The 13,413-nt window shown below is 40.5% G+C and overlaps 1 protein-coding gene across 5 annotated transcripts in view; it reads right to left on the bottom strand.

Moving 5' to 3' along the window:
* Positions 1 to 4,025: 4,025 nt before the first annotated feature.
* Positions 4,026 to 13,413, bottom strand: part of ZNF106 (zinc finger protein 106) — a 65,920-nt gene continuing 56,532 nt past the window's right edge. For 4 of the 5 annotated variants that reach the window (XM_045900272.3, XM_045900273.3, XM_045900274.3 and 1 more), the window contains 5 exons: positions 13,076 to 13,195; positions 12,489 to 12,560; positions 11,590 to 11,661; positions 8,525 to 8,671; positions 4,026 to 7,950 (listed from right to left, as the gene is read on the bottom strand). In XM_045900272.3, the coding sequence (XP_045756228.1) occupies positions 7,894 to 7,950; positions 8,525 to 8,671; positions 11,590 to 11,661; positions 12,489 to 12,560; positions 13,076 to 13,195 (468 nt within the window). In that variant the 3' untranslated portion in view covers positions 4,026 to 7,893. Of the gene's footprint in view, positions 7,951 to 8,524; positions 8,672 to 11,589; positions 11,662 to 12,488; positions 12,561 to 12,873; positions 12,982 to 13,075; positions 13,196 to 13,413 lie in introns of those variants that run through there. The other variant, XR_010405037.1, reaches the window with a different exon arrangement.

Genomic DNA, 13,413 nt, shown 5'->3' with positions numbered 1-13,413 from the left:
TACTGTTCTTCAAAATGACTGCACCAACTTATAACCCACCAAGTGTCCAAGGATTCCCTTTCCTCTACATCCTCACTGACACTTATTACTTTTAATCTTTTTGATAAAAGCCATTCTGACAGATGTGAGGTGATAACTCATGGGTTTTCATTTACATTTCCCTAATAATTAATGATGTTGAATATCTTTTCACATGCCTGCTGGCCATCTGAATGTCTTCTTTGGAGAAATGTCTATTTCTCTCCATTTTTTAATTGTTTGTTGTTGTTGTTGTGTGAGTTCTTCATATATTTTACACATGAACCCCTTATCAGATGTATAGTTTCCAATTATGTTCTTCCTTTTAGTAGGTTACCTTTTCGTTTTGATGATGGTTTCCTTTGCTGTGCAGAAACCTCTCAGCTTATCAAGTCCCACTTGTTTATTTTTGCTTTTATTTCTGTTGCCTTTGGAGTCTGATCACAAAAACAATGCTAAGACTGTTGTCATGGAGCTTACCACTTATGTTTTCTTCTAGGAACAGGTCTCACATTCAAGCCTTTAATACGTTTTGAATAAATTTTTGTGCATGGCATAAGATCATGATCTAGTTTCTTTCGTTTGCATGTGGCTGATCAGTTTTCCCAAAACCATGTATTTAAGAGAGTGTCCTTTCTCATTATATGTTCTCGGTTTCTTTATCAGAAATTATCTGTACAGGTGTAGGTTTATTTCTGGGTTCTCAGTTCTCTTCCATTGATCTGGGTGTGTTTTTTGCCAGTACCATACTGTTTTGATTCCTATAGCTTGGTAGAATAGTTTGAAACAGGGAGCAACCAGCTTGGCTCTTCTTTGTTAAGATTGCTTTGGGTTTTGGGGCTCTTGTGCTTCCATAAAAATTTGAGGATTGGCCCCACATTGGGCTCCCTGCTCAGCGGGAAGCCTGCTTCTCCCTCTCTCACTCCCCCTGCTTGTGTTCCCTCTCTCCGCTCTGTCAAATAAATAAAATCTTAAAAAATTTTAGTATTGTCTATTCTATTTCTGTGAAATATGTCATTGGGGCTTTGACAGGGATTGCGCTGAAATCTGTAGATCGCTTTGGGTAGTATGGCATTGTAACAATATTAATTCTTCCAATCCATGAGCACCGAATATCTTTCCATTTATTTGTGTCTTCTTCAATTTCTTTCATTAATGTTTTATAGTTTCCAGTGTATAGGTCTTTTACTTCCTTGGTTATATTTATTCGTAGGCACTTTATGATACAATTGTAAATGGGATTTTCTGGATTTGATAGTTCAAACTATTATCAGTGTTTAGCAATGCAACATATTTTTATATCTTGATTTTGTATCCTGCAACTTCACTGAATTCTTTTTATTCTAAGTTTGTGGGGTCTTTGGGGTTTTCTATATATATATCATGTCATCTGCAAATAGTGAGTTTTACTTCTTCCTTTCCAATCTGGATGCCTTTTATATCTTTTTCTTACCTAATTGCTTTGCCTAGGACTTCTAATACCTATGTTGAGTAAGTGGTGAGAGTGGGCATCCTTGTCTCGTTCCTGATCTTAGAGAAAAAGCTTGCAGCTTTTCCCCATTATGTTGTTAGCTGTGGGCTTGTCATATATGGCCTTTATTATGTTGAGGTATATTCCCTCTACACCCACCACTTTTGAGAGTTTTTATCATTAATGGGTGTTGGAATTATGTCAAATACTTTTTCTCCATTTATTGAGATGATCATGTTTTTATCATTCTTTTTGTTAATGTGGTTAATTACATTGATTTACAGATGTTGAACCATCCTTGTATCACTGGAGTAAATCCCATTTGATCATGGGGTATGACCCTTTTTTTTAATGCATTGTTTAATTTGATTTGCTAATATTTTGTTGAGAATTCTTGAATGTATATTCATCAGGAATACTGGCTTATAATTTTCTAGTGTCATCCTTGTTTTGGTATTAGGGTAATGATGGCCTTATAGAATGAGTTTGGAAATGTTCCCTTCTCTTCTGGTTTTCTTTTTTTTTGGAAGAATTTGAGAAGAATTGGTATTAATTCTTCTTTGAATGTTTGGTAGAATTCACCAGTGAAGCTGTCTGGTCCTGGGCTTTTGTTTGTTGGGAGGTTTTTGATTATTGATTTGAGTTTCCTTACTAGCAATCAGTCTGTTCAAAGATTTTCTGTTTCCGCTTGATTCAGCATTGGTAGGTTGTTTCCAGAAATTTATCCATGTTTTCCAGGGCATCAAATGTGTTGGTATAGAATTGTTCACAGTAGTCGCTTATGACCCTTTGTATTTCTGTGGTATCAGTCGTAATGTCTCCTCTTTCATTTCTGATTTTGAGTCCTCTTTTTTTCTTGGGTGAGTCTAGCTAAAGGTTTGTCTGTTTTATCAAAGCAACAGCTCTTAGTCATTTATCTTTCTACTGTCTTGGTAGTCTCTTTTTTATATAAATATATTTGTTTCCTTCCTTCTACTTACTTTTGGGCTTCGTTTCTTCCTCCCCCCCACCTTTTTTTTTTAAGAGAGAGCATGCACATGAGTCAGGGGAGAGAGAATCCCAAGCAGGCTCCACACCCAGCACAGAGCCTGACGCACGGCTCAATCTCACGACCCTGATATCATGACCTGAGCTAAAATCTAGAGTTGGACCCTTAACCAACTGAGCCACCCAGGTACCAGTTTCTTCCCTTTTTTTTTTTAAGTTCTTTTAGCTATAACATTAGACTACTTGAGCTTTTTTTCTTGAACTAGGTCTGTGCTGTAGCCCATAGATTTGGTATGTCGTATTTCTGTTTCATTTGTCTCTAAGTATTTTTTTCTATCTCCTTTATTTCAATGACCTATCGATGGTTCAGTGGCATGTTTAATCTATTTTTGTGGTTTTTCCAGCTTTCTTATTATAACTGATTTCTAGTTTCATACCATTGTAGTTGGAGAATATGCTTGATATGACTTCAATATTTAATTTATTGAAACTTGTTTTGCTGCTAATCTAACCAGGAGATTGTTCCATGGGCATGGAATATGTATTCTGCTGCTTGAATGGAATGTTCTGTACATATCTATTGAGCCCATCTGGTTGTGGCACAGCTGTTGCAGAGGGAGGGTGAACATGGAACATGCCCAGCCCAGATGCGATGTACTCACTTGGCCCAGTTGTGGTGTGGCTGCTTGCATAGGTTCAGTGGGACAAGGAGCATGCTTACCAGTGCTAGCAGGCTAGAGGGAGGGCACCAAACATGGTGCCCACCAACTCTGTTACCAGCTAGTTAGAATGAGATTGCAAAAATGGCACCAGCCAGTGCTTCTGTCCCCAGAGAAAGTCACTGCAGGTTCTTGCCTGTAGTCACGTTAGGATTAGCAAATGGGTCTCTCCCTCAGTTATAGTCTAGGCTCTTTTCAAATTATTTTTGCAGTGGTTTTCAGGATGAGTGGATGGGCGTGTGAGCCCTTTACGAGCAGGTTCTTTGTTCTCTACACTTCTATGGTTCCCCTGGACTTAATAATCCAAAACCAGATGTTTGGGGAGCTTGTCTTTCTGGGTATACTCCTTCACTCTTCGAGGAAAAGCTCTGTATTTTGGGGATCCCTTCCTGATAGTGGGTCATCGTACCTCAAGTAGGATCCGGAGGGAGACCGCAGCTCTGCCTCTCCTACCTGTCTCAATGCATCTCTTTTATCTTTTGTTGTGGAGGCGCTGTTAATCTAGTTCCCAGGTCATTTGCAGAGGAAAATTATTCTTTATATAACTGTAAATTTGTTATCTGTGGGAGGAGATGAATTCAAGGTCTTCCTACACAGCCATCTTGAACCCCGAAGATGTAGTTTTCATCCTAGCTCCTTCACTAAATGACTGACCTATTTTATGACCTTGGACAAATCCTTAAATGTAGCTGTTTGCCAAACTTATCTGGACCATGGTCTGTGGTATATCTATAACCATCTTGTGTTTTCCACTCAATTTCCTTCTTGCTGTCTATACCGACATGGAGAAAAAAGGATGGGCTATTAATATGCAGATAAGGTAGCAAAAGTAAACAATTAGTAAAAGTACTTTATTTTCCTCTTGTATTTGCTTTATAACTTGCTTTACAAAGTTATGAAGTTCACAGCTTTATACCAAAATGTAAGAAGGCTAAGCTATTTGCTTATAAACATTTTTGCCGTCAAATGTCATCTGATTTCATTCTTCTAATCCATATTCAATATATAAAAAAATTCAGATACCAAGGGTACTGGAGCAGCTCTAGGGCATATATTTCTCTTAAGCAGGAGAAAGCTCTTCAACAGCCTTTCCTCCTGGACTTCCTTCCCCACCAATTCAACTGGGCTACTACCTTGAATTTAAAGCAAATCTAGGAAACTTCAGTTGCCATGTGACCCAGCAGGGCCATATACTTGGGGGCTGGAGGTGAGGTTAGAGGTTATTGTCTAATAAGCATTATGTTTGGTTTACACCAGGATTTCACATCCACTTGCACATGGAACTCAGTATAGACCAAATCACCTCCACTGTAGCTTCTACCCTATCCATTAGACAGTCACTCTGAAATCCTGAAGATCGTGATGATTTGGGGCAGGGATGAAATCACAGTTTTACCAATGTGGCGGGCATGGCCTTCTTAACAGTTCTAGGAGCTCTCCTTTTGGTAGCAGAAACAAAATTTGTTAAGTCCGCGTATACAAACTACAGTTATGTGCGCAAACCAGAGGGTATGTGCTGTTTAAATCCCACTTCACAATATACTGTGATCTCCCCTCCTATGAATTCTCTTCCATAAAATATACCACACCATTCCACTAAGTGTTGTATACCTCCTCCCAACACATCATCCACATACCTAGTCACTAAAGTTGTCTACTATATAATCTACCCCAAAACCAAAACCAAAACCAAAAAGCCCCTTTGTTAGGCAAATAATCACTTAAACAGCAATGGTACTGCCTATACATTATAGGTAGGTCAGGAGCTAAACACTCAACTGTTAACTTCTGAGGCAGAAAAACATTTTCCCCCACAAAAGCAGGAGTGTAGTAGCAATAGCGTTCCCTCGAATTCAAGTAACACCGGGTGGAGATCATTCTTTGCTCTTATGTGTTTACCTGCTTTATAACTCAGTAGAGGAGTATGTCAAAACACACTCTGAACCTGGTTTAAAACTTTAGGATAAAACTTGAAGTGACTGACAGTTTGTTGTAAACTGCCATTACAACAAAGGACGGATACCATGGTTTTCTTGGCTTCTGGCCATTAGAAGTAGGCACAGGCAACTACGGATAACATTCTCGAAATGGCCTCCAACCCCTTATAAGAAATGAGTTGGGTTTTGTCAGGTCATGTAACACTTTCCTTCCTTCGTTAAGTACTAAATACCAAGTCAACACAGAAACCTGAGCCACCGCTCTTCTCTAAGGGAAGACGGAAGGCTAGAAGCAGTTAAGACACTGTAAAAGACAAAAAACAGCCTAAGTTCTGCATAACTCTCAAGGCTCTTAAAAGCAGTAACACAACCATAAGCAGCCAAGATGCTTATGGTGCCTTTATTTCTAAATCAACAGCTAGAACAGTGCATTTAGGATGACACACTAACCTGGGGTTAAAATAATTCCACAAATTCTTGAAACAAAGATGTTATTACCAGGGCTTCAAAAAAACAAATGTTTGTGAAATGAGGGAAAGTATTACAAGTAGAGGTACCCACACCCACACACACGTACAAGAAACATTCACACCTGCACACACAAAGGCAGATAGACTGTGCACAATTCTACCAAAAGTAAACGCGAATCGGTTGTTACTTGATTCTATCAGTCTGTTCATACCTTCAAAGGCTCCCCACGATTGCCCAACACCTCACATAACCCGTCCCTGCTGTACAACGGCTCCAGCACTCTCATCTTTTCAGACATGTCCTCAGGCAGGACAGAAGGGCATCTATGCAACAGAGTGCGCAAGGCTTTCTTAGCACACTGCCCAGTCAACATGGAAATGCAGCTTCACTACAACCCCGAATAAAACGCCAGGTTTAGTAATAAATTCCAATATGCTTTCCTGGGAAATCGCCCTTCTCAAACCCACACAACAGCCTGACTGCTCCGGTCATCCTTACAAGAAATGGGGAGGAGAGGTAAGAAAGCTTCTTAATCTCAGACAGAAACAGCACAAAGACATTTTATGCAAGAGATTCTTCTCTGTTCTCTCTCAAGTATCATGCAACTATCAATAGTGTGGTCAAAAGAAAAAAAAGAAAAGTTTTCCCGTTCATAAGGATAGACGTAAATAGTTCATGGGGCCATTATTTGGTAGTAGCTCCTAGATTAGTTGTTTATGGATCCAGTAAGAACCACTGGAGCCTTTCCTGAAAAAAAAAAAAAAAAAAAAAGAACACATCCTAAGTCTTGCATCCAATTTCATACCCTCCTGAAATCCAACCATGAAGCCCAGTGAAGTCTCCAGCCCTAGAGCCAGAGTGAAGACCTACGAGTAGGTGTGTGCACACGAACAGGGGTGGAGAGAAACCTGCGTGCTATGCAATCCCTGAAAACAGTATGCATCACATCCCCAAGTCTGGTATGTGGCACTGGGCTCTTCACCCTTCTTTAGCTCTCTGAAGAACCTTTCAGAGTTTTGAGAATCCAGAAACAAAAGGCTGGAAAGCAACACTTCTATAGCTTCTCTCAAGAGTCTAGAGAAATTCCAAAAAACAAAGCAGTCTCACTAGGCTTTGTTAATTTGGCTGCTCTCAGTGGAAAAATGGAGTCTTTCCCTTCTTCATACTCCACTCTTCTTTGCCAGCAAGAGGGGAGGTGAAGGCAAGATTCTAGTTTCAGAAATCAGTCTCTAAGAAGCCTGCTTGGACCCCTAAAGACTGTATGCAGATGCTTTATCTTAACTCCCCCATCTTGGGTGCTGCAGGTGGGGGGAAGCACCCTGGGAGCCTAGAGGAAGTATGTGATGGCCACCAACAGTCTAGGCACAGCCAGAGAGCAGGGGAGAGAGGGTTTGGCAATGGAGCAAACTAAGAGGTTTCATACCCGCAGCAGGCCTGGAGAGTCAGAAACTGGAAAGGAAGATAAAGGCTACACTCCAGTTCGAAAGGCCTGATAATACCTGCAGCGTGAGCACCCGGGCCTAACAGCAACATTGCAAGGTAGATGTTAGGTCTGTGCACTGTCTTGAACTGAGCACTCCCATCAAAATGTGCACAGACGTTCGATAGGAAGTACTGTCTGTGAGGACTTGTCATTATGTGATTTGCTGAGTTCCTAAAATATAACCAGCAGAGCAGTCACTCTAGCTGTTGAAAATCTACTGTGTGTCCCTTTGGCATTTAAAGCCAGCTCTGTCTACCTACAAAGCAAGAGAATAGTGAAACACACTGCACATAATTGTTAAGAAAGGGAACTAGTTGCTTCTAATTTAAATACCCAGTTATTAGAACTAAAGAAATTAAAAGTGATCCTAAAAATCTAGCATTTGCACAAACTTGTACTTAAAAGCCGGACTACAGGTTTAAACCATCATAAGAACATAAACTAAAAATCGCAAACTGAAAGCAATTAAAAAAATACATATGATTAGGGTCAGACTGGGTAGCCAATTAAGATCTGTATCTTTAATCCACATCTGGAGAATACTAGTAGCACAGATTACTAGGTTCCATGCTGTCCCAGAGAAGTATAGTTCCTTAAAATCTGTTTCAATCTGACAAACCTCCAGTAAGAACTTAACGTGTAACTATCATCCCATAGAGCTGCCCAGACTTATGCTAGTGGTAAGCCTGGCTAGTAACCACTTTCTCCTTCCCTGATTCTCTGCGGAAGGGAAGACTGTGGCCTCTGTGAAGGGCCGATGTAAAATTAGTTCAAATGATAACTTCCCAACATGGGAGGCAAAAAACTTCATGAATCAATTTTGCTGTCATCCTCAGCATGTCGTTCAATGTGTCCCGCAGCATCCTAGAAATAAAGGGAAAGGGGCCCGTGAGAGAAAAGTTGGTAGTAAGACAAGAAAAAATCCAAGCCAAGGAGAGCTTCACGGGTACATTCTAAAATCCATACATGGAAGGCGATTAGGACCCAGCACTTTGCTCATTTATATGAAACTATGCGCTTAAAGATGAGTTCTTATCTTACACAAGAACACAGTAATAATCCTCTAGGTCCAGTTACTGGATTTGAAACATTTGAAAACATTCTCTTGGGGCGCCTGGGTGGCTCCGCCGGGAGCCTGCTTCTCCCTCTGCCTGCCGCTCCCCCTGCTTGTGTTCCCTCTCCGTCAAATAAATAAATAAAATCTTCAAAAAAATTAAAAAAGAAAACATTCTCTTTACGCTCTTTCTCAAAAACTACCTATGTCATCATTTGAAACCTCATTAAGCTATTCCCCAAATCTGTGAATAACAATAAAAAGGAAAATCCCTAGACTCTCCCTGTTTATTGCAATTCTGAACATTCTAATTAAGGCAAAAAAGGTCTGCCTGCTCTGAGCCGTTGAATGACCCCAGGCCGGCCTCAGGTCCCACTCATGTACCTGTTTGGATCCTTTCCTAGCAGTGAAGAAAGCGTCACAGTTCTTCCAGCGACATTTCAGAGTTTGAAAGTTTGGATTTGTATGGTCAGTGAGCAAATGTTGTTTCAAATGATCTACAACACCAAATATCAGAGCGCAACCGTGCCACTGAGGAGAAAGACAATGAAAGGGTGAGGGAAAAACAGTACAGGAAACATGCAACCACAATTTACAGCAGTCCTCACTTGTATCTTTTAAGTACTGTGGAAGCAAAAGCAAGCCCTTTATTCTTTATTCTTGGCTAGAAAATATAACAAAGCCAGAGGCATCCACATTAATTACCAATATTCTGAGGAGCCTTGAAAAGACTGGAAAGTCTTGACACTCTGCTCTATTGAGAAGGCAACGCACCCAGAGAGCCACATTGTTAGAGGAAAAGGTTAGCAAATATTGACAGACAAGTTACCATAAAATTCAGTTTAAGCCACATTTATTTTTTATCTTGCCATCATAAAATGAGTTCCTTAGTCCATTTATTTAAAAAAGGCGGGGTGCTGGGTGGCTCAGTCGGTTAAGCATCTGACTCTTGATTTCGGCTCAGGTCATGATTTCAGGGTCGTGAGATCAAGTCCTGAGTCGGGCTCCATGTTCAGCAGGGAGTCTGCTTGAGATTCTCTCCCCCCCTCCCCCGCCTCCCCCTGCTCGCTCTCTAATAAATGAAATCTTTAAAAAAAAAAAAAAAAAAAGGCTAAGAGCTCTCTATAATACTGAAGGGGCTGTATTTCACAATTCTGAGAACTGCTGACTCGTAAACTTGAAAATAAAAAGGTCTGACAAAGAAAGCTATGCCTTGGAAACCCGACTTTACTGAGAATCTTTATCACTTGAATCGCAATCTTTTTTTCAAGATTTTAGGTATGTATGTATGTATGTATGTATTCATTTAGCATGCATCCAAGTGGGCAGAGGGAAAGGCAGAGGGAGAGAATCTTAAGCAGACCTCCCACTGAGCATGGTACCCAACTCGGGGCTCAATCTCACGACCTTGACAACATGACCTGAGCTGAAACCAAGAGTCGGATGCTTAACCAACAGAGCCACCCAGGTGCCCCTCTTTTTTTTTTTTTTAATTCCTACTTTACTAAAAATGTGGCTCAACTCTCAATCTCACTCATTGGTCAGAAAGCATAAAGACTCTTTGTCTTGGTTTTTTCCCCCTCCAGGCTTGCTTGTTTTAAATCTTAAAATTCTGGGGCGCCTGGGTGGCTCAGTCGTTGGTTAAGCGTCTGCCTTCGGCTCAGGTCATGATCCCAGGGTTCTGGGATCGAGCCCCGCATCGGGCTCCCTGCTCGCCGGGAAGCCTGCTTCTCCCTCTCCCACTCCCCCTGCTTGTGTTCCTGCTCTCGCTGTCTCCCTGGACTCTGTCAAATGAATAAAATCTTAAAAAAAAAAAAAAAAGATCTTAAAATTCTAACAGGTTCATTTCTATGAAATAATGCAAATTTGAATTTTTCCTGTAGCACTATTCCTTCCATCCCCTCCAACTTTAAAGCCAGATGGTATTTTCTCCATTTCTCTAGATAAGTTAACCCTCTATTTGTATTCTAGATTCTGCTGTACTATATTTTGTGTCCTTCACTGAGAAAACCAAAAAGCAAACACAGTAACGTGTAAAAAGCTGCGAAGTAACCAGGCTGTGGACAAGTCTAAATCAAATCTAAAAATGGAGAGTATTTTAATTCCATTCCATTATTTCTGCAAAACAACATGTTAGGGTATGGGGGCCGGGGCGGGGTGGGGAGTGGAAGATCAGTGCCAGAAACTTTTCTCTGATCACCACTAATATTAGAACTGATGAAACAACTGAAGGCCTATAAGGAATAGTATAAAAGTGTGGAGCTCCCACCCCAAAATAAAAACCATGCAATTTGGCCTAGGCAACAGGCGTTTAAAACCTTCAAGAATACACATTTTTATTTGCCTATAATCCCATGAGGACACAAATCCAATTTATTTGCCTCAAAATCCAATGAGGACACAAACCAAACTATGAATACATGAAATCCCCGAGGCATGAGTATCAGATAGTGAGCAGGTCACAAAAATAAGCACTTCCACTTTTTATTTCACATACAGTTGACCCCTGAACAACATGGTTTCAAAATGCATGGGGTCCACTTATACATGAACTTTTCTCAATAAATATAGTACAGTACTGTAAATGTATCTTCGTTTCCTTACGATTTTATTTACTTACTTAAGTAGGCTCCACGCCCAACATGGGACTCAAACTCACGACCCTGAGATCAAGTCGCACGTTCCACCAACTGAACCAGCCAGGCAGTGCTTCTTAGATTTTAGTAACATTTTCTTTTCTTTAGCTCACCATATTGTGAGGCTACAGTATATAATACATATAACATACAAAATATGTGTAAACTGACTGTTTGTCAGTAAGGCCTCTGATCAAGAGTAGGCTATTAGTAGGTAAGCGTTTGGGGAGTCAAAGTTATATGCGGATTTTCAACTGCACAGGGTTTGATGCCCTTATCCCTGCACTGTATCGTTGATATTTTTGTAAGCATGTACTGATTTACAATAAAACAAACAAAAACCACCATAGAGATGACCTCTGAGTGGATGATATATAGACATACCTCATATCTAATCTTAAAACAGACTATTCATGAAAGAAGTATGGAAGCATTTTATTGTTAGCTTTTAAAAATAAGCTTCCTTGGGGCATTGGGTGGTGCAACTGGTTAAGCATCCGACTCTTGGTTTCGGCTCAGGTTGTGATCTCAGGGTTGTGAGATCAAGCCCCATGTCGGGCTCCATGCTCAGTGCTGAGTCTGCTTAAGATTCTCTCTCCCTCTCCCCCTCCCACCCATGCTCACTCTCTCTCCCCACCCTCTAACCCTCTAAAATAATCTTAAAAAAAAAAATAAAACAATAAAAATAAGCTTCCTTGTCCTACAGTGGGAGGCATAAAATAGATGCTCAAATATAAAAATATAAAAATATAAAAATGCTTAATTGATGCTAATGAAGATCTATAAATTAGCCTAGGGGCAAGCACTCCTTACCCAACAACGGTAATTCTGCATCAGATTCAGCCTCACAGCTTGAATACTGCCATCGTAACAGCCAGTATAAATCTGGAAAAAGAGGTTTCTCACATCAGACCAAAACAACACACAAAAAAACAACTACTAAACATCCTCAAAATACATGTCAAAAGCTCTTGTGCCGGGTGTAAGAAAACACAAACCTACAGCAAAGCCGGCCGCGCGTCCTACCGTCCTACCGTGGGTAAGTATGTCTGGTGGGGCTACATTGAAGCTATGCTGCTTAGACAGCCACTCCTGAGACACTGGCTGAGAGCAGTAGCGGGGCTTGGGCTGGGAGGCACCTGCCCACACTGTAAGCTGTGCACCCAGGCTCCTGAGCATCGTATGCTACACCGCACGCCACACAGTAGCCATCTGCCTTTCGTTGCAACAAGGGGTTCTACTGCTCAAAATCTAGAAAACATCCACTCTGGTTCAACCACATAATTTAAAAATAAAATAAATCGAGACTTAGCAGGGTTGAGTGAATTAGCTTCTACTTTTAGGTCTGCTTTCGCTATGCCGTACTGGCCAAATCTCCGGGCTCTATTCCAATGTTCTGTTTGGATCGTAATGTCTCTGGAAAAAGCACCACTCAATTTTTAGGGGAAACATCTTAAACTTATTTTCTGTTTAATGGTGGTATCAGATTTTTATTGTAATTATTTTAGCTTATGAATAGCAAAGAGAATATTCAACAACGTCACTGGGTTACTTCTCAGTGATACTATGGCAAGACAGAAAAGCATTCAATAATGAGGCATATCAGAAACAGATGTCATCTTTGGAAGTGATAAATAGGAACATTATTATCAGTTTGTAGTTTTTAGTAAACATATTCAAAAGCATTATGTGACATGGCTAATAACACTCACCATACTTTTATGGATGGTCATACACATAATCATGTCTTTGTGTCCTCCATAAACTTGCAGTCGATCATGGGACTTAGGTGGAGGAAATAAATAGAGAATTAGGGTTATTTATACCCTGTGTTTAATAAGCCTAATCCCTGGAGGCCTCTGGCAGGTTTAAAACCATCCCTAAGGCACTATGCTGAGGCACAGTGGCATTTTCAGAGAAACACAATCTTTCTAGTAAGTCCGCAAGGGAGGAGTTGGTAATTGGAAATGAGAAAACTAATTTCTGTGTAGTGTCAAAGTCTCAAACCTGAAACTGCACACAAGGAGCACCAGATAGGCTTTAGAGACTACAGGTGCAGTCTGGAAACCATCCGGTATTAACCTCTGTGAGCCTCACCAGGAACCTCAGAGCCATGTTTCTCAAAGTGTAGTGCACGGACCATCTGCTTCATAATTATCAGGAGGGCTTGTGAAAAATGCAGATTTCTGGGCCCCACCCGTCTTACTATATTAAAAAAAAAAAAAAAAAAGATTAACACCAAACCCAAACAGACCTTCTCCCCAAATTGTTCAAGCAAAACAGTGGATCTAAATTCTACCTGTAATTCATAGACACGAACAAATTTATCCAGGCAAGCGGTCACCATCACTTTTCCTAGGATATTCACCACAGTCACTGCATGATTGTGACCTTTATAGATCCGCACAAGCTCACCAGTCTGCATCCAAAAAAGAAACAAGTCACTAGACTGGCTTTCAAGATTCCTTCTGACTTTTGAGATTTACGATTCGTTTATTCCAAAAGTCATCGTTCTGAAACTACTTGTAGCTGAACTAATTTTAACAGAGGAAGTACTCACACAAGCATTTACTACAATATAGGTAATACAATATATATGAAATGTATCCTGATGGAGAGAAGCTGGTGTCATAGAAA

The sequence above is a fragment of the Mirounga angustirostris genome, unplaced genomic scaffold (genome assembly GCF_029215605.1).
Source record: "Mirounga angustirostris isolate CCGP_5_RB_7025 unplaced genomic scaffold, mMirAng1.0.hap1 SCAF_9, whole genome shotgun sequence".
NCBI lineage: Eukaryota > Metazoa > Chordata > Mammalia > Carnivora > Phocidae > Mirounga > Mirounga angustirostris.
The sequence above is the reverse complement of the archived record's forward strand: the minus strand, read 5'-3'. Positions and strand labels throughout refer to the sequence as shown.